Genomic DNA, 20,713 nt, shown 5'->3' with positions numbered 1-20,713 from the left:
CTCTGTAGTCTTCCTCTTCTCAAAATTTAGACTGCAATCTCCTTGAGGGCAGAAATCTGCCTTTCTTTTCTTTTTGCTTATGAAATTCCGCAAAGCAGAATGCATATTGATGATATTCTTATGCGTAACAACAACAGCGATGGTTAAACCCACATCCCCATTCTTAGGCTTTCCGGCAAGATTGCTTCTTACGAATACAGGAACTCTTCTCCCAACATCTGACACTGAAAACTCTTTCAAAGTCTATTTTTTTTAATTTTTTTTTGTACATGAGGGTTTATACGGATTGTGGTTCGTTTTTTCTGTTAATATTTGCGAAACACCTTCTTTTATCTTGCACCGAGGTTGATTTAAATCGCCTAAGCGACAGCTATTTAGCACAAAATTGAGCTGCTCATTTCAAGCGTGTTGCATTCTGTGGGGGAAGTTTTAAAGCAGAGAATCATATTCTGCCTGATTTGGAGAATATTGACCTGCAGTTGACGAAATACAGTTGACTAAATACAGTGTGTGTGTGTGATGTTCTAATAGTATGTTAGCTGAAGGTTTGAATGTTCCACCAGCTTTATTTCCCTTGTACTATAACAGCTTCTAATAATCAAATGATAAGATCACATCCTGCGGGTAATTGTGTTGTACCGTGACAGGGCAACTGAAGGCAGGGAAGTGTGGGGGGACCACAGAGTGAAAATTCTAGCAAATGGAAACCTCTCTGTCAACTTGCAATTGTTCATAGCGTTAGGCTTCATTTTAATCCTCCTAAGCTCTCTGCTTTTTTTTTTTTTTTTACTTTGCTTAAAAAAACCCAAAACCAACAACCCCACCTCGTTACTGTAGAGAAATAGCATTGCATTAGAATTTTCTGTTCAGGGTTGGGGAGCTGATGCAAGTAGAACAAGCCGTCCTTGTGTTTTGATTTAATTTTTACCTTAGTCATGCCTCTCTCCAGATACAAGAAACATTTAATTCCAAATTTCCTGCTGTTGGCGCTAGGCATTTGACCAGCTATGTGAAATGTATTTTTGCCACTGTAGCCTCTGCCAACTGCTGAGCTCAGTGAAAAAAACAAAATCACAAAAATGGAAACAGCAGGCCCGTCCTCCTGTAACGTTGAACTCTCATCAGCCATGACTCCTAATTATCCTCTGACCTAATGAGTTCCAGGGATTTATATGGCAACAAAGAGGCAGGATGCTGTTGTCTTTTTGGTGGTCAAATTTAAAACTGACACAAAAGGGTTTCTCAGAAAGAGTGCTAACAGTGATTAATCTTATCAGGGCTGGCCTTTGTCCTGTTTCTGCTTTAACCGCCAGGATAATCACACAGAATATTTTATTTAAAAGGCCTAGTGGTGGCAGAGTATCATCCTCTAATTTTAAAGCTATGAGCAGCTTTTGAAACATTTACCGACGAAATATGTAGATTTCAAATGGGCTGCCTGTTCCCATGGCAACCAAACAAAGTCAAACAATCCTTTCTGCAGTGTTAACAACTATTGCCACCAAAAAAAAAAAAAAAAAAAAAAGTATTTTGGTTAAATCTGATTCTTTAAATATTTAACACATGGCAGAAAAAGATATAAATATTGCTCTGGATGAAACCCAACCTCGCCTCCTCTTGCTTCAAGTCCCAGGCACGGGAAAAGATGTTCAAGGGTGCCTTGAATATTTTGTGCTTGTTACAAATGAAATTTAGCAGCCTCAAGTATGAACAAGATTGTATTTCTTTCTCTCTCCCCCCCCCTTTTTTTATTCTGCCTTGTTATGCTTTTTTTATTACATAAACATTAACCGTAATGTTACAGTGGGAAGCAAGTATTTGGCAAAGTCCGTATTATTTTGCCAAGCCTGCATAGAGAGAGCTGTTTTCAGTTTTAGCAGCTGTAACATGTTTAAACTCAGTTTGTAATGGGATCTGAGGACCTGCATTCCCCTTGGGCATTGCTTTAGCTTCATTACTGGCCAGCTGCCAAATTCAGGGCTCAAAAGTATTATTCACGCCTCTCTGCACATACCCATGTCAGAGCATGCTCAGTTCATGAATTTTGTTTCTAATATGGCATAAATGAGGTTTACTTTTTAACATAATTTATGTTGTATTTTATTAAAATGTGAAATACTATCATCACAAGCAAGCTAATCCCGGGTCTCTTGAAGCCAAACTGTGTTTGAACATCTAAATTAAAACTGGATGGCTTGGAGCTGATTCTGGAATAACAAAAAAAATCTGTGCCTGAACAAAAAGAGTTTTCTATCTTGAACTCTTAGATTAAGCTATAATTAAAGAAGTCTGATATTTGAACAGATTAATGCTGTTTAAAAAGCAACGTCCATTTTCTTCAACAGATACCTGTTGTGTGTGGGGTTTTTTTAAAAAAAATGTTTGCCATACTAAAGTTCATATTTTTAAAAGTCGGAGTCTTGCATTATTCCTGCTATGAGTCATTCATTAATCATGTTTAATGCATTATAAGAACTTTAATCACTGGAGCTGAAACTCCGATTGTAAGCCAATCCATTCTTTTTAATAACACTGCTTATTTACCCTCATTTCAAGAGGCACTCTGTGGAGGGGGGGTGGGAATCAGATTGAAGCATCTCTGTCTCCTCCCCCAAGCAATTTTTCCATGGTTTGAAAGACAAAACTCTGTAATTAAAATTCTCTAATTGTCTCTTAAAATCGTTTTTGTTCCTGCCCACTGTGCCAACTACCACCTGGTAGACACTGCTTGCCCTTTTCCCCCTTTCCCTAGAGAATGAGGAATCTTCTGGCTCACAAAATGGGCCCTTATGACATTCCCCTAGATTCCTAAAAAAAAAAGAAGAGGAGGAAATCTATGCTAGTACAAGGTTTCTATACCAGTTGGACTACAGTTCCCATCAGCCACAGTCATGCCCAGGGGCCAGGCATGATAGGAACTGTAGTCCAACAACATATGGAGGGCAAAACATGCTGGAGAAGACTGCTCCATCTTCTGATGGAACCATATCTTGCCCACAGGATACAAGATGATACAGCCCAGAATATGCTGATGTTTGGTGGTGGAGTTGGCCACATCCCTCCTCCCCAGCTTCTTGGATTATATGTGCAACCCTGCTGGGCTGAGTTTTGTCTTCACCCCTTCCCATTGCACTCTGCTCCTCTTGCTTCTGACTTACGCAGGTAGCTCTGAGAATCCAAATAGTTATGGGAAAGCCCTCTGGGGATTGCAGAGAAGAGAAGGCAAGAGGCATCTAGAGACAATGGTTGGAAGGGAGCTAGCATGTCTAGTCTGCGCTGTTTTGGAGGCAGATTTAAGGACTTCAGACCCAAGACCTGAGCTGACCCATGTGAGGTTCCTTAAGACCTGTTCACACCGCAATCCACCCTGAGGTTCCAGTTGGGATTATTTGCTATTTTCTGTACTTCAGTACTTCCAGGGTATATATGGCACTGCTGTCGGGAATTTCTGTAACTCAAGTCGGTTGCTGTTTAAACAGGCCAAAGAACTAAATACAAAGTATTTCCATTAAAATCAATTTAAAGTAGTGGGGGAGATATGCAGCTCATCTCCAGCGACTCCATTTGGCTTCATAATCTCATTTATCTCAATGGATTTTTTTAAAAAATGTTCTGCTTGTTGTCACTTGTTGGACCTGATCCAGCTAAAGTTACTTATGACTAACACTGCAATCCTATAGATGTGTACTCAGAAGTAACTTTAATGAGACCGACTTCCAGGAAAGTGTGAATTGGAGTGCAGACTAAATTGAACTTATGTGACTTAATTTAGTATCAGCTAACCTGTAAGTTTCAATAGGACCTGGTCACAAATAAATTGAAGTGAATCAGAACCATTCCATTTTTTAGGTTTACACATAAAGACACATTGTATACCTAAACATGTAAAGTGTGAATATTACAGATGTTTGGGAAAGTGTGTATCATCTGAGAGGTTGGCAAACTCAGCTTTGTGGTTGCAAAATGTGTGAAAGACAGAGGAAATAATTTGATTCAGCAGCAGTTTGAGAAGAAGAAACAGCTTCCAAATCCAACTGCACATCTTTGACTTCTAGTTTTGAGTGGTTTTTTCTTTCTTTCAAAAAACAGTTTTTAACAATGAACTTCTTACAGCCATTCCTTTTATTTTATTTTGATCTTTTGGGTGAGAACTTCTAGAACTGATCAATTATTCGTTCTTTAGATTAATCCTGCCGTATGAGAGATTTATTAAAGGAGAAGAAGATAAGCCACTGCCTCCTGTGAAACCTCGAAAACAAGATAATGTCGCCCAGGAGGGGGAAAGTAAGATAAAATTGTCTGGAACAAAACGCATCAGAAATGAACACCAAAAGAGCAAGAAAGAAAAAGACAATGCACAGAAACCCCAGGATGCACCCGAGGTTAGTTTCCTTTCCCCGCTTTCTTCTTTTCATTAACTTTTTCATTCTGCAGGTGCTGCTTTGATCGCATAATGTCAAGAAATCATCTTTTGAACCAGGGCTCATGCAAACAAATCCTCTTTCGGAACCGGGCCACATGTCCCTTTTTACTGTCATGGCATCTTCAGGGCCTAAAAAGACACAAGAGCGTATACCTATGTGTTCCAGTGTGCACAGAATCCATTATGTGCCTGTGTAAAAGTCGCGTGCTTTTCTGCAGAACCCGGGTTGGTATTCCCCAGGTCTCTCGTAATATGCAGCTAAGAATTCTGAAGTTATATGTACATACCGTATTTTTTGCACCATAACACTCACTTTTTTTCCTCCTAGAAAGTAAGGGGAAATGTCTGTGCGTGTTATGGAGCGAATGCCTGCGGGTGACGGGGGGGATCTGCTGCAGTCGTGAGCAGAGGATCCATGGTTCCCCTTCCTTCCCTCCTCCGTGGTTACAAAGCATGGATCCACATGGATCCTCAGGATTTTTGCATTGGGCTACTCCAAACTCATTGTCAGATCACATGTCTGTGGCCACAGAATTAACCACAAAAATCATATATCCACTATTTCGTTTAGAATATTTTTTTTCTTGTTTTCCTCCTCTAAAAACTATGTGCGTGTTATGGACTGGTGCGTGTTATAGAGCGAAAAATACGGTACTTTGTTCATTTCAAACATCTTAACATTAAGAATAATGTAGCGGGAAAGGTCCTTAGTTTACTCAGAAGGACTGAAGTATAACTGATGGTGATTTGACTTGTGTGATTGTGGAGGGCATGGAAGCGATGACAGAGATGCCACCTCTGGAAAGGTCGTCAGTACATGTGGTACATGGGCGGTTGTGGGGGGGGGGTGCGCCGTGTGGCTGGTAAAGTCTTATAGCCTCCCATGCCTTCCACACAGAAGAACCAGGAAGTATCCAATGGAAATGACAAGAGGAGAACCAGGCTCAAAGACGCTTGAGAGTAATGCACTTTTTATTATTGTCCGGTGTATCTTGGCCCAAATAGGCCTTACTCAGGGATATTTCTACCATAACCAATCACATGGCAAAATAAAAATTGTTTAGAGTTTTCTTTAAGGAAGGTGATAATGTCAATTGTTCATTTTTTTTTTTTGTAGAAAAGCCACTTTGGAAGGCCTGTTTGGGCCAAAACTCTTTAGCGTCTTTAATATTGGTTCTCCTTTTCTGTTATTTCCATGGACTTGACCTCCAAAGCCTGGGTTAGAATATATTTTTAATACAACCACAGTCTTTGCAATAGCTTCTTTGGAGCATTTCCCTCACCCACCCCTGCTCCTTTAAAAAGAAATTAATTGTAAACTGAGACATATTTTGAAAAGGCACAATCTTTATTAAAATATACATAAAAGAGGGCATGCAGTCTCTGTTTAAGCAACTGCTAGATTGCAACAGAAATTGCCAAAAGCAAGGAAATACAAGTTAAGTCTAGCATTCCATTCCTTGTTCATCCCTTTGTGCCTTGTTATTTATTGCAGGGAGTTTGGATCAGCGAGTTATGTTACATACCATATGTGCTGCAATAGAAGCTAAGCACAACGTAACAAGCCAGCGATGGAGTGTCAATCTAAACTTTGAACTTCCTTGCTTTTGTTGTTTAGTATCTCAAATTTCCTGCGACTTAAACTGCAGTTATTTTTTATGTGAGTCGCAGGTCAAGTTCTCAGATGGAGAGTAGAAAGTGCACAACACAAAATGCAATTATGTGGGCTTCAGACTGCAAGAACATAGCAGTGTAATTCTTTTCTCCCGTCAGTCAGTAATGTTGGATGTTCTTGATATCAAATTCTCACAAATGTATGAGGGACCTCAGAAGGCTTTTAAGCAAATCATTTTTCATAAGTTTGAAAAATATAATTCCTCTTTCCCTCACATATGAAAGCACCATGTAAAAACTATTCCGCTTTTGTTGTGCCTCTTAGGTTGGGGAACTGAATTGGATCATTGCTGTGTTTATGTTTGCAGTTTATTTGTAAGCTGTTTAGAGCGACTCCTTTGTGGTGGGGAAAAGCGGGTGTAAATCTTTTAAATAAGAAATATTTGTTTGTGGGGTGGTGGGGTGCAATATTATTTTGGGATTTGGGGCAGGGGGCTGGTAAGCCGACTAATTTGTAAGCCAGAGAGAGGGGAGTAGTGGCATTTGCAGGTCTTTCGTAGCTAATGTTGGTTGGGGTAATATGGAAAGTTATTAAAGAGAGTGGGCACATAACCCACACAAATTAAGTGCAAGCAATCTCATGGCAATCCCTGAGATTTATGTTAGTCACAATCCACTTATTGCTTTCAGGGGGACTTAGGACTTGCCCACACTGGGGCAAATGTGGAATCACACCTTTCCCCCCACTTCAAATGCAGGTTCCCTCCCCCATCTTGGCCATTTTGGACTTTCTGGGGACTGAAAAGCCCTGCATTCTCTTATAAGATGATGCCCTGCTGCATACAAACATGCATGTATCATCTAAGGAGAAGAAGAGTATTCTATGTTTCTTCAGAAACATAACAAATTTATGAAAATTCAATTGATTAATTATTAGCGTGATAAAAACTGCCTTTCCTGATTAGCCAGGGACACATTTTTGGCCACTTCGTTTAAGCCAGGGGTGTCCAACCAGTAGATTACGATCTACTGGTAGATCCCTGGCTGATCCTAGTAGATCGCGGGATCCTTATTGTGCACAAAAAGTTACAGGGAAAAGCTAAAAAACTCTGTGCAATCCTCCCCCCAAAAGATCAACAACTCTGGGCAATCCATCCACCCCACGCACGTTCCTCCTCCCTCCAATGACAATGGGTAGATCACTGCCAGTTTTTTTATACTGGGAGTAGATCACAGTCTCTTGGGAACTGGACATGCCTGATCTAAGCTATTGGCTGATCATTGCAGTCCTACCATATGTGTGTGTTTGTGTGAATTTGTGATGCATACATCCAACATCCTGCAGCTCTGCCCTATCTAACCAGCTTCAGCATACCAGTTTACCAGGAAGCTGGGCTACCTGTATGTAGTAATAGCTTTTGTGTCTTGTGAAAGCCTGATTCGCTAAGGCTGTTTTAAAACTTAGCAGGCGGCAATCCCAGGCCAGGCACCAGTAACCAACCAGGTTGTGGACTGGCTGAAAGGCCTCTCACCAGCCATGCAGCAGCTTCCCTACAACACCCTCCTCAGATGGTTTTCAGAGGTGGCAAATGTCAGCTGAGCCCCCATCCACAGTGGCCACCAGTCATTTCAAGTAACCCAAAATGTCATGCCCCGGCCCATCAGTCTATGAAATGGTGACTTACCCAGCTTAACTGCCCTGGGTTTTGAAATCAGTTTTCAGTGCTGTGCGTGAAGTTTTTATTAGGCTGAAAACAGTCAAAAGAACCCAGTGTGCATGTTGAAATAATAACCATACATCTCTCTTGATTATGATCTGCCTTCAGGCTTCATGTTTCTGCAAATATGTGAATAGTTCCCATTTAAAATAATCCTGTAAAAGTACTCCAAGTGGTAAGATTTTTAACTTGACACATCCTGAGAAATATGCACTTTCAAATATTTTTCAAGAAATGTTTTTCAGTGTGAACAATGAGGGAGAAAGCTATCTTGTAATGACTCATAACTGTTTGTGTGAGCACGCTGTTAATTGGTTAGTTTAGTTTAGCATTACATTTGACTCTGTTTTGTTATGATGGCTGTAACTGAGTACAAGATGAAATATTATTATTCCTCTCGTACATGCTGCTCTAGCACAACTGCAAGCTCCTATCAAAGTGTTGCCCAACCAGGGGGAAAAGAGAGAGAGAGAGAGAGAGAGAGAGAGAGAGAGAGAGAGATCCAGTTATTAACTATCAGTTTTTCTCCGTCTGCTTTGCTCATCTGTCTGGTATTTTCCTGTAATTGTATAAGCTCTGGAGGCCAATGTTAGAATTTTCGCAAAAGGGCTAATGATGATATTTGGACTGCAAAAGGCATCTTTTACTTTGAGTTTCTTTGCGGAAAAAATTATGGAAGCAGTCACAATGAGTAACGGACACTTTAACTAATAGGAAATAGAAAAACCCAACACATAGGAAAATTTAAAAGCAGCTGCAAAGACGTAAATCTTGGAGAAGATTGTGATGCATTGGCTGCCTTGCATCCATCTCTCACATGACGCCCTCTAATGCAGCATTTAGATAATAACTTTCCCAATGCCTCCTCTTTACAGCTGAGAAAGAGAGAAGCGGGTGGGGGGTGTTAACAATAATAATAGAAGAGCTCAGACAACGTCGCTGCTTTATGACTGCCTTCTACTAAGAGGCATGCCGCAAGAGAATGACAGTAATTTTGAAAAGGGTTGTCAGTCAGCTGTATCACAGATGGAGCACTCTAATGACCTTCAAGGTCACAGTTCATTCGTCTACATAATGGAATGAATAGGGAGAATTGAGTGCACAAGCTTTATTAATGAAGGAGCATAAAGAGATGGAGCCTCATTGGCTATAACTCAGGAAAGCTATATCTGGAAGAGGGCAAAAATGCTCTTGCTGCATGTTGACAACTTTATTCTAATCTCTAAATAAGAGAAGCCCGAATGAGCCGCAACGCCAATTGTTTCAGAACGCGTCAGTGAAGCTTTGCTTCCCGCCCACCCACAGACTTCATTTTATATATTTTAATAAGGGGGGGGGGATTCATTTTGGTAAGCACTGGTTTTAGTAGTGCCAAGAGATCAGGTCTAAAATAAGAGAGATCCATTTGTTATCTCTGTTTTTATGATGTTGTTTTACAGTGTTCATGTTGGTTTATACTTTGTGCATGCACCATTTTTAAATCCTAAGTAGCTTAGAAATACTTTTTAATAAATAATAAATAAAAGTCAAGTCAAGCATGCTTGGGAGTACGTGTTTTAAATATAGAAAACAATCTTAGATCTTTCTAAATGCTATTGTCAACACAGCGGTGATCCTCTTAACTAAAAAATGGCCTCAGCATAAACGCTGCCTGGTCAGCATATCAATGGAGCCTATTTTATGCTGCCTGGTAACAAAATAAAACAAAGAATCACCTATGACTTATTAAGACATTTGTAATTATACTTTAATGTTTACAATACTGCCAGGGTAGATGTCTGTGTTGAAATGTGATAGTGGCTATTAAAGCGTTTGGTGCTCAACATGATGGACAAGTTTGTTTCCGAGAGATGCCACTATGTCTTGGTTGAGAATTTCATGCCTTTCATGCTACAGTGCTTTCTTACACTTCTCCATTAAAATGTTTTATTAGGCATCATCGGAACAAGAGAAAGTTCAAGAATGTCCAGACCAGAAAAGCTCATCTGAGCTAACTGTCGCAGAGGAGATGAAGCTGCCTGTGGAAGAGTCCCAGGTTTCTCCACTAGATGTAACAGGGATGCCATCATTGGAAAAGACAGACTTTGAAGAGGTCAGCTCAAACAGTGAGGAAGTCAAGGAGGAGGTGTCATGCAAAGATTCTGTCTCAAGTGCTTTGGTGTCCCCAGAAGAAGATGAGGTCTTGAATTCCACAGTCGGGAAAATCCCCAGTCTGTCAGAGGACCCAGATGAGCCAAAGCAGGAACAAAGAGTTCACTGTCTCACAGACGACCTAGAAAGTAGTGCCCAAGAAATTCCATTTAATAACTTTCCCACTATCCAGCTCCCACTTCCAAGTCAAAGTGAGATGGAAGACGATAAACTCCCAGAGATGGCGGACTACATTGCCAACTGCACGGTTAAAGTGGATCAGTTAGGAAATGAGGACATACACAATGCACTGAAACAGAGTCCCAAAGTCCTTGTAGTACAAAATTTTGACATGTTCAAAGAGAAAGAAGTGCCGAGTTCCCTTAATGGTGAGCCTGGTTTCAGCTGCACACCACTGCTCTACTCCAAAGGCAACCCGGGCATCATGTCACCTCTGGCAAAGAAGAAGCTCTTGTCACAAGTCAGTGGGGCAACCCTCTCCTGCAGCTACCCTTACGGCTCACCACCACCTTTGATCAGCAAGAAGAAATTAAGCAGCAAAGAGGACCTGTTGTCAAGCATGCCACAGGCTTCCCATGCCTCTGGGATGGATGCTGCGGCACTCAGCAGGCCATCTGTGATCCAACACGTACAGAGTTTCAAACCCAAGAATTCGGACGAGAGGAAGTCTGCTAGTGAAACCTACAGGCACGAACTGCTACTCAAGAAAACTGATTCTGAATGTTGCGATTTCACCAAACAACACCTGAGTGCTCTGGCCGAATCCTATGCACTAAAGTCGGAAATCCAGGACATGAAAGATAGAATGAATGAAAAAAGGGCGCTGCACCACTCCCACATGCCTGCTTTCTTGGCAGACTTTTACTCATCTCCTCACCTGCACAGCCTTTACAGGCACACCGAACACCACCTTAATAATGAACAGACGTCAAAGTACCTCCACCGAGACATGTATAGGGATACGGAAGCCCTTTCCATGTTCCCTCAACACAAGCACCAAGACAAGCGAAGCTTAAGCTATCACCCGCCTCTACATCAGCCGGAGAAAAAGAGCCCCATGGAAGCCTCTTCTGATGATCAGCCAACAGATCTGAGTCTTCCTAAAAGTACTCCCAAACAGACTGCAAAAGCTCTGGGGTCATCTTCCCTCTTGCATGCTTCGGTGGAGAGCAAAAGCATATCCCAGTTCCAAGCCTTGAGCGGCCAGCCTCTGAGCATAGACTGCAACCCCAAAGCTTGTCGTGTTTCTCCAATGACGGTGTCGGCCCCCAAGAAGCACGGCGAGCCTCTTCTCAGGACCAACAAACAGCAGACCCCAAGGAAGATGGAGGGCATGGTCCACCCCATCCTAAGCCACAAAACCAATGCTCAAACCATTGGGGCAGCTCGGCCTCTGAAGCGCAGCCTGGAGGATTTGGACAAAGCCATTTCGGAAAAGAAGATCCGAGCCGTCTCGCCCCTGCGCTTACCAAAGGAAGCCCCTGCAAAAGACAAGGGTCTCGAGCAAGAGGCCGAGGGCAGCAAATCAGCACACGTCCTCCCTCCCGGCGGCATGCTGGAGGGCCACAAGTTTCCCCTCTCCAGCCCCATCTTCACAGGCTTGTACCCAGGGACATTGTGCAGCAGCCTGAGCAACCGCATCCCAGCTGGGTATTCTCATCCTCTACAATACTTGAAAAATCAGGCAGTGCTTTCTCCGCTAATGCAGCCTTTGGCTCTCCACTCGTTCATGGTGCAAAGACAGTTCCTTACGTCCCCTGGAAACTCACAGCAGCTTTACAGGCACTTAGCTGCAGCCACACCTGTAGGAAGTTCATATGGCGACCTTTTGCACAACAACATTTATCCTTTGGCTGCTATCAATCCTCAGGCTGCTTTCCCGCCTTCTCAGTTGTCTTCTGTACATCCGAGCACAAAACTGTAAATCCTCCCTTGGAAAACAACAACAAACAACTACATTCCTTTTAGCCTGTGATGTCTTGCAAAATTTAAACAAAAAGCCGATTATTTGTGTTAACCAATACGCAGTTTTGTCCCTCATTGCTGAAGGCTTCAGAGTTGATCGAGGGTCAAGCAAGACAGTCGATTCGCCTGGGCTTTGTTTTTTTACTTTGGGCTCCTGCATCTATTCCTCCGTGGTCATTTCACATTGCAAAGAAGGTTCGCAAAAGTATCTATCATGCGGAAAACAAGTGTCAGAGAAGAGCAGGGGGAACATTAGGCTCCACCTCCCTTATCCTGGAGGAGAAAAAAGGTGTTTGTTTGTTTGTCCCCCCCCCTAAAAAAGAGTGGGTTTTGGAGCATTTCAAATAGAAAAAGAGGCAGGTCTGATGAGAGAGAAAGTGGAACAAGCAAATGATCTACGGATATTGCTTCTTTGGGTACCATTTTGTTTTCTGACTTTTCAGATTTCAAATCAATGCAATGTATAGCAGAAACTTCATAGCATTTCATCTTAACCTTATCAAAACAGGAAAAGTAAACACTGTCCAATTAGACTTTACATATCTGCTTCAGAAACAAAACAAAAGAATCTCCAGCGTCAAGTTCATTTGTATAATTTATGCAAGTTATTTTCAACTTATCCTGTGCTCTGTTTAATTTAAAAGAACAGTCTCTTTTCATTTGCAACCTCTTTTTGGTAAAAGAAAAAAAGGCGCTGGTTATTGAGGGCTTCTTTTTTTAATGTGTTTATATTTTCCCCCTTCCTTTCCCCCTTTCTGCTTATGTTTTTAGAGCAGCTTTTTGGGTGGTAATGTCATTGTTTACAAAACAAAAGCATCCATTTTCAATGAACCTTTCCAGTGGAGAGAGAAGCATACTGTAGATCACACAATTGCAGCTGAGTCCAAACATCAGTTCCTTCTCAAGCAACTAGATCCTTCAAAGGTGCTGAGCGTTCCCCTCACCCATCAAAATGGTTCTCTAATTGTTCATACTTTGCTGTTTTACTGGCCACTGGGATCTGGTTTTCCTGTATCATGGTCTGTGAATTTGTTAAGAATTGTACTTAACCTTATCTAGGCTGTGAAACTGTCCTGCATACCAGAAAGGAAACATGCTTAGGAGACTGTGCTGGCAACAAGTTACTCAATAACATTGGAGTTCTAAAGAACCTTTATTGTGGGCTGTTAAACTATTTCAAGAATTTCAGCCGTGAGGAGAGAAAGAAGGTGAAGCATTTTAGTTAAAGAGGGTCTGGATTCTGTGCTGCTGAAGTGAGATGGGTGAGAACGTATAAACGTTGTGAGAAAGATAATAGCAAGAAGCCGTTCCAAATCTGGAAGTCAGTCTTTTGAGGGTCACCTTTGGGCTATGAACTGGTTGAACTCTTGCTTGGTGGAGTCCTCCTACAAAGTGCTGAACATCTCACCTTCTTCCAGCAAAGTATTCTGACCATGTGGCTTGGACTCAAAACAAAAATGGCAGCTTAATCTACAAACCACTTAAGCCCGGTTTTACTTGACTTTGACTCTCTGGTCCTATTGAACAAAAGTTCCATGCCAGTGGCATTTCTGAAGCCTGAGCCAGAGTACCCTGTTGACTCTCCTGAGAGTCTTCCTGCTGAAAGCTAAAAATTGCCTTGAGATATTTTGCTGGAATGGGCTAGGGTGCTCAGATCATTGCAGGGTCAGGACTGCAGCACAAATGGCAGCAGCTGAAGTATAAAAGGGGGTATATTTTGATGTGAGGAAAGGCTCAAAGAGCTGGCAGGCATGGCTCCACCCACTGACTTGCTACTGTGCAAGCTTGGAGGCTTTAGAGGAGCACTCAAGGGCCCTTTTAGTGCATGCACACACCCCTTACACACCCATGGGAACAGCAAGAGTATGAGTCCTACCCTTATAGACTGCAGCTGGCTGCTCACTCTCATTTGCTTTGGCCTTGGCTTGTGCATGAGCACCTGAGGTGCAAAAGGGAAGGTTTCATTCAGCCTGTATTGCTGTTCCTCTTGGGAGGGAAAGGTGTCCGAAGAGCCCTTTGTCAGCAGCTTTGAGCAGCTGAGGGCTTTCTAGGAGGCCTTTGCTGAAGCTTCCATTGCTGTTCACGCAGGGACAGAACCTTGGTGTAGAAAGCAAGCACCCAATGTGTGTAATCAGAACACTTGAAAGCTGATGCTAAGGTAGGAAGCCCCCAGGACCGTGTCCTCTGCCCCCATCTCATATTCCTCTCTGACACCGTGTACCAGCACAAGTGATGTTTCCCACCAGAGAGGGAGGAAATGTCAGGTGCTGCCGTGAAGCTGGCTTTGCTCAAATCAAAGAAACAATGCCAGCTTCCACTCGTTTTGGTTCCAGTGTCTCTCATGGATTTGCTGAGTTTCCACCTCCCATTCAGGAAGCATCAAAGGCAGCCCAATATGTTGAGGCTGCCCCATACCTCTCTGCCATCATCGCTGGCCACACAGCGTGGCCATGGCAGCCCACTGAGCACTTGGCTCAACAGCGATCAGCTTGAGTTGGTGGTGGGGCAGGTCCTCCCCATGAGGCTAAAATGCAGCCCCACACCCCAGTCACAAGGTATAATTTGAAGAGTGACAAGTCCGTAAGTGAAGCTGGTGGGTTTGGGTTTTTTCCATGGGGAAAATCAACCTACAACGATGTGGATTTATTTGGAGGAACCTTTCTGTGCTGGGTCTGGAAGTATGGACAGCCACCCAGAGAGGCTGAACTTTTTGAGGCGTTTTACAATGTGAAAATCGGTTGTGAGCTGAACCCATCCCAGATTGCAATTCAAATACAGTAATAATCAAAACTACTGGAAACTAGTGGAAACTACTTAAGCAACATCGTGCATGCATGCCAAACATCCTATATTGAAATTTCCTGTGATATGAAGCCAACTGCAATATATAATGTAACCTATTTAATATACAGTGGTGGAAAAAAACAACAAAATAATAGACATCTACTGTTAAAGATCGATGTTATCTTCAATTTAACGCTTTTATGTTCTTGTGGTAAAATTATATGAACTGATGATGCATAAGCAGGCTAGTAGACTTTAGAAGATAAATGTGCCAACGCCGACTTTTGCTTTTCTTTTTCCTGCTGTGCTCGGAGCATTAAAAAAACAACAACAATCACATTCTAAGTTGATCAGATGCCATAGAGGGCATTATTAGTATACAAAAAAATTGCACTAAACCTGACTAATATAATAATCAAGGTGGGGAGGGGGAAGGGAAGTTGGCAGGGTTGTATAAGCCTGCAATGACTGTTAGAATTATGTGCCTGGTTTGGTAATCCAGGATGTAATGCATCTCTGATTTGTTTGGGATAATCTGCATGTAGGGTTGCCTGATCCCCCTTACAGTAAGGGATGTCCCTTGTTTTAAAAGGATTGTCCCTCGTTTTGGAACAGCACACCCTTAGCAAGTCATTTACTGCATGCAGAGGTAGCTCCACATTGCTTACAGTGGTACGCCCCTATCCTACCCCTTTCCCTCCAGTAGAGAGGGTCGCACTGTGCACAAATCCTCTGGCACATACTTAGCTCCCCACCCTCTTGAAAGGAATGGGGCTGCCCTCCTGCACAGGAGCTATGCGTGCATATGAGGGTACTTGACTGTCCATTTATTCCAAATCCCACAACCCTAGGATGACTCATTTTTGAAAGTTTGATTTGATAACCATACTGTTAAATCTTAACCTCGTGTGCTTATTTTGTAAGTCTCCAATTTCAGTTTCATGCATCGTTTTGAAAGTTGTTCGGACAGATCACAGTGCAGGGTTAATTGATTCCCCCCCCCCCCTTTTTGTGTGTGTTCCTCTTGCTTTTTTCAATAGGAAGATTGGCTTATTTTTAGAAAGCTCATGATGCATTGGCCAAGATGAGGGTAAATGAAGAGCAATGAGGACATAGCTCATACCATTGGTGGGGTGGGGTGCCTAAGAATGCTTTTAAAAAATCCATGATTTCTATTAAGTATTGCATTTTCCACTGGCAGAAGACTACTTTCTGTGACTTAAATGGGGCTTTGTTTGCTTTGTTTGAGTTCAAGGGGCCTTACTGAATGAAATTGCACAAGTTTTTTTTGTTATTGGTAGATTGGTAAAGAAAACAGTTTAATTGGCAACAGAGTGATAAATCTATTTACCATGAGTTGGTCCCAAGAAATGTTGCAATTCCAACTCACTCTGTTCAGGATTCATTAAAGATTCTGAAGGTTGATGAGATTAAAGACAAAGAAAACCTTTCCCTCCCCTTGATAGAACTGTCTTTTTAGAAGCCATTGACATGGGGAGGGGTTTGTGTTGGGTGAGGCCTTTTGCAACTGGATTCTCACTTTAGTAATCAGAAGAGTTTCCCAATTCCATCTGAAGCCCAACATAAAGCTAAGAAGTGTTCCTGGCTTATTGAACTGCTCCATGAATCCTTAAGCACGCAGGCCGCAAGCCAATGAAACCTGTGACTTGAGCCCTGTTTAATATAGTACCTGGAGTAATGGGATTGTTACTGTTTCCATGGTTAATCCACTCCAGGTAACTTCTGCATCAAGAAAAGCTGAGAGTAATTTTGGCCCCATTTTACACGTTAGCTGGAATGGTGTGATAGTGTAGTTGTTCCTCCGCCACTCAGGGAAATGTCTCTCGGGTGATGCCTAATTGTGTAAGCAGCCCTAACTGGGGGTGGCACAGGAGCAACCAGAGAGGCAGCAGCCGTGCAAGAGTTAAACAGAGCCAAAGTCACTTCTGTCTCACTGTTTTCTTGACTAGTCCCCATATGTTCCAGCTCTGTCCTATTCTGTTGTGTGGCTCACAGAAGCCAGTAGATGGCCACAGAAATAGGTTGTGTGGTGTGTGCCTTTAAAGGGAGAGGTTGGCTTCTACTCACTCGTTATTCCATGTGATCCGATTGTACAGCAAGGAGCGTAGTCAAGCCTGGCCCCATTTCACAATTCGTAATGCTTATAGTGGGAAAATATTTCACTGATAATGAGGTCTGCAGTATTGAAACTATCATTATTGAGCACTTAACCGGTGTTAGCTGTAAATGTATTTGATATTTTACATGTATTCCTCCCCTCCCATAGTTTTAAATATGGTCTAACAAAGGCAGCATAATCTACTAGCTGTTTATACTTTGTTTTGAGCGTTCTTTTGTTGTAAATAGTGTATACATTCTTGTGATTCAAGTTATTGTAGCTTATATGCTCTGTAAGGTGATTATTTGTATATAGAAAAAAAATGGCCCAGTAATATTATATAGTTTTCCCATTTTTTAAAAGAATAAAAGGGTTACTGAGTAACCTTTCAAATTAAATAAGTTTAAACACTACCAGAAAGAAAGAAAAAAAAGCTGAGCCAACTATAAACACTCAATTTTTGTATGTTTTCCAAATTGTATGTATTAATGCTTTTGATACTGTATTATGTGCCAATAGTTTCCCAATCACATAGCAAGCAAAGATATTTTGTACTTTTTGATCCACTGTAATATTTAATAAAAAATGTTACTATCTGTTTCCTTTTATGTTTAATACATTTGTAAACAGTTTTTTTATCACCCAAGGGATTGCTGTATCCAACCCTTTTAACCTCTCAGCAGCGGCACAATGGGGACAGCTCGGTCCCCATGCCGAGAGTCAGATGAAAGAAAGGCAAGGTCGCAGTTTATCGGGAGAGAGACGTTTGTTTACATATAGTCATCTTCATAGATGGAGGAATGGGGCTGGAGAGATCTGTGTGCATTGAAAACGAACGATAAAACCTCTAGCCCAAAGATAGCTTCAATTTTATGACTAGAAAAGTGAAATTCTGCAACCTGTAAACATTCTGCAACACAGTTCACACATATTTGCGTAATCCATAGGTTCCATAGAATTACTTTGCATAACTTATTCTGGTGTTGACAGTTGTGGGGAGATACTGTACTTGGTATTCTTTGATGGAAGTCAACGGATAAGAAGTTGACCTCCATTGATAACTTCAGGTTGAAGAAGAGATTTTCATGCTTTCAGAGGCATTAGAATGATCCTCCTTTAATAATGGAAGGGGGGATCTAATTTGTTTTAAAGCTCAGCTGGCTAAGTTTACAAAGAGCTACATGTAAGCTGTAATGCGGGTCATACCCTTTACTGGGTACAAGGGAATCCTCAGAGCATTCCCAAAGACAAATGGCAGGATTCCCTGTCTGCTACGCAGCACCATGTGAGTGTGGATCTAGTCTTTTAAGAAACAAACGAGGCTTTGTTCTTACGCAATGCCTTCCATCAAAGGCTCTGAAATAACATGGTAAATCTTACACAAGTATGTACAGGCAGTCAAACTGACGCTTGAGTAACCTGGATTTACCAAGGACCAGTAAGGCTGAGATAAAAGAGAACATTATCTCACATCATGAGTCAATCAGTGTGCTACACACACAAAATATTGACCAGCCTGACAGAACGCTGTCAGATAACAACCCCAAATCAAATCTTCATTGTCTCAATTGCAGGGCTTAACAAAAATAATTATTAAGCACATTATTGTTAAAAACAAAGCAAAAAAAACCTGCCATTACAGTATCAATAACTTATTCTCAAGAAAAAACGCAGTGGAATCTCACCTCGATTAGGCCACAACATGGGTTTCAAGGTATTTGCTACTCTTCAACAGCAAGCCATGCCCAAAACAATGTCAGAATATGCATCCTAAAAAACATCATCATTTCAAAGGTGATCAGCAAAATTTAAGTAGTTACAGAATTACTGTTTTCCTAGGCCTTTCATATTAATAAACTCAGTACTGCAGTAAGATTAAACCATCTAATGATTTTGGGCCATGCAGTCTGGTCACATCAATGGGCCCCCAAATTATTTGCCATATTTTTTTTTATTCACTACATTTGATGCCCTACCTTTCTGCCAAGGTGCATATGGATCTACTTCCCTTTCCTCCTGCACCAATCTTTTCTTCTTCTTTTTTATCATCTTCAAAACAACACTATGCTGCAGATTAGGCTGAATCGTTGCTGGATTGTGGCTATTCTGGTGCATAAAAAGTGGAAACATTTGGCCACAAGATGGCATCATGCACATTTTTTGCCCGGTGACCAACAAAAACACCAGCCAACCAGACAGCTTTTGGAGAAAGACTTTTACTACTTCTTTTGTGAAACCTGTAATCCTTTTCAGAATGTTTGGTTCCCCAGACACGTTTTAAAATGTAAAGAACGCCTCAGTCCATGTGCACAAGCAGCCCATCTGGATGCCACTGCACAGCTGTGGGCACATTCCCCAGCCCATCTCACAATGCTCATTCAGGCCTCATTGAGATGACTGGATGCACATCCCTGTACCCAGAGCCACCCGTTGGTGCACACAATTTGTTTCGCTCACATCTGGAGCTGGCCCACAGCCAGCCCTTCAGAGATTTCTGAATGGGCAAGAGCTGGCCTGCTTCACCATTAAAGACAGAAGAGACGGCATGCATGTGCTTAAAAAGCAACCGCTGCATTATTGCACACCTATGTTTTAAAACATTCATTTGTCCACAAAACATTATTTTAAAAGCTTTTTAACAAGGGGAGGAGGGGGCTGGTATTTAAAATACCGAATCATTCTGTGAAAAGAAACAGGCGGTGTTGTTTGGGAATTGTAGCTCTGTGAGGAGTAAACTACTGTTTACCGCTCACAGAGCTACAGTTCCCAGGATTGGGGGGGGGGGCATTAAATGCAGAGTACGGTATGTTTTTGCAGCTCAGGGACAGGCACTCATTATGTTCCATTGCAGAAGCAAGAGCCTGGCTGCATCCCCATCCCCTTTTGTTTTGTTGCTTACTTTTTAGGAACACACGAGTAGCTCTGCTGGATCAGACCAAAGGCCAATTCGGAAGTGGGGGGGGGGGGGGATGGCTGCTGTGTCTCTCCGTGGCTGCTCTCCTCCTGTCCTAGCCAGCCCATTCAGCATGCATCCCCTTCCTCCACCGCCCATGCCCTAATTTGAAGATGAGACTCCTGGTCAGGGTTATTTTAGCAGTGCAGTGCCAAATGTGATGAATAAGTGGAAGTCTGTTCAAGGAACAGCAGCTCCTAATGACTGCACAGCAGCCAAATCTCTCTTTCTCTGTTGTCCAGTAATTCCCAAATGGAGAATCAAAACCGTCTATAAACAGAAACTGCTACAATTGCAGTTTTGCTTGAGAGAGAGAGAAAGCTTCCTTTGCTGCACAGATTAGGAACTAATGTAAAAATTTCTGTGCCTTTTTTTTAAAAAAAGGAAAACGCCTTACAGCATCTGCCCTCTGTAGGGATTTCACATTCCAGCAAATGCTTTTGTTGCAGGATTTGGAGATGCTCTCCGACAAGCCCCGGGGCTGATGGCTGCCATTAGGAAAAGACACTTTTATTATTCAGAGAAGATATCATAGGATCGAGCTCTTTGTGCACCGTGATGTTTATTGATAGAAAATAGAAAGTTGGCCAGCGCAGTTATTGACTGACTGCATAAGGGAGATGGTTGGAGCATAAACGCTGAACCCAGGAAGAGCCCAGTCTTTGTCCAGCTGCTGTGCCCTATTTCTTTGAGGGAACCAGCCAAAATAAAAAAACAAAAAACCAACAGCTACAAACTGACAGATAACATTTCAGACTTACTGTTGGACCATAAATCTTGACAGGCTTTTACTAGCAAATATCAGCTTACATGGGAAGCTCTACTTATACTCAAGGAATCATGTGCTAAAATATTTAAAACTAGCTAACCCTTAAAAAAACACACACACCTCTCAAACACAGCTAATAATAGCAGTAGGATCTCGGTATCTTTTAAAGAAAAAGTTGCCTGAAATAGGCTTCAAGACCTGCAAAGGAGAAGGAAGT

The 20,713-nt window shown here is 42.0% G+C and overlaps 2 protein-coding genes across 8 annotated transcripts in view; one reads left to right on the top strand and one right to left on the bottom strand.

Moving 5' to 3' along the window:
* Window positions 1–17,389, top strand: part of ARID5B (AT-rich interaction domain 5B) — a 182,154-nt gene extending 164,765 nt beyond the window's left edge. For all 4 annotated transcript variants that reach the window (XM_081004866.1, XM_081004865.1, XM_081004864.1 and 1 more), the window contains 2 exons: window positions 4,184–4,382; window positions 9,689–17,389. In XM_081004866.1, coding sequence (XP_080860992.1) covers window positions 4,184–4,382; window positions 9,689–11,830 — 2,341 coding nt within the window. In that variant the 3' untranslated portion in view covers window positions 11,831–17,389. The remainder of the gene's footprint in view (window positions 1–4,183; window positions 4,383–9,688) is intronic.
* The window catches only part of RTKN2 (rhotekin 2), a 71,638-nt gene that overhangs the window by 8,241 nt on the left and 42,684 nt on the right, over window positions 1–20,713 (bottom strand). Inside the window, exons 14-15 of one of the 4 annotated variants that reach the window (XR_013986141.1) lie at window positions 18,460–18,544; window positions 4,396–4,552 (exon numbers count right to left, since the gene is read on the bottom strand). The exons of 2 other annotated variants lie outside the window; for them this stretch is intronic. The gene's annotated coding sequence lies outside the window, so the exon portion shown is untranslated. Of the gene's footprint in view, window positions 1–4,395; window positions 4,553–18,459; window positions 18,545–20,713 lie in introns of those variants that run through there. One more of the 4 variants, XR_013986142.1, reaches the window with a different exon arrangement.

The sequence above is a fragment of the Podarcis pityusensis genome, assembly GCF_964106645.2.
Source record: "Podarcis pityusensis genome assembly, chromosome: 5".
Lineage (NCBI taxonomy): Eukaryota > Metazoa > Chordata > Lepidosauria > Squamata > Lacertidae > Podarcis > Podarcis pityusensis.
Note: the sequence above shows the minus strand (reverse complement) of the source record. Positions and strands in the feature narration are given on the sequence as shown.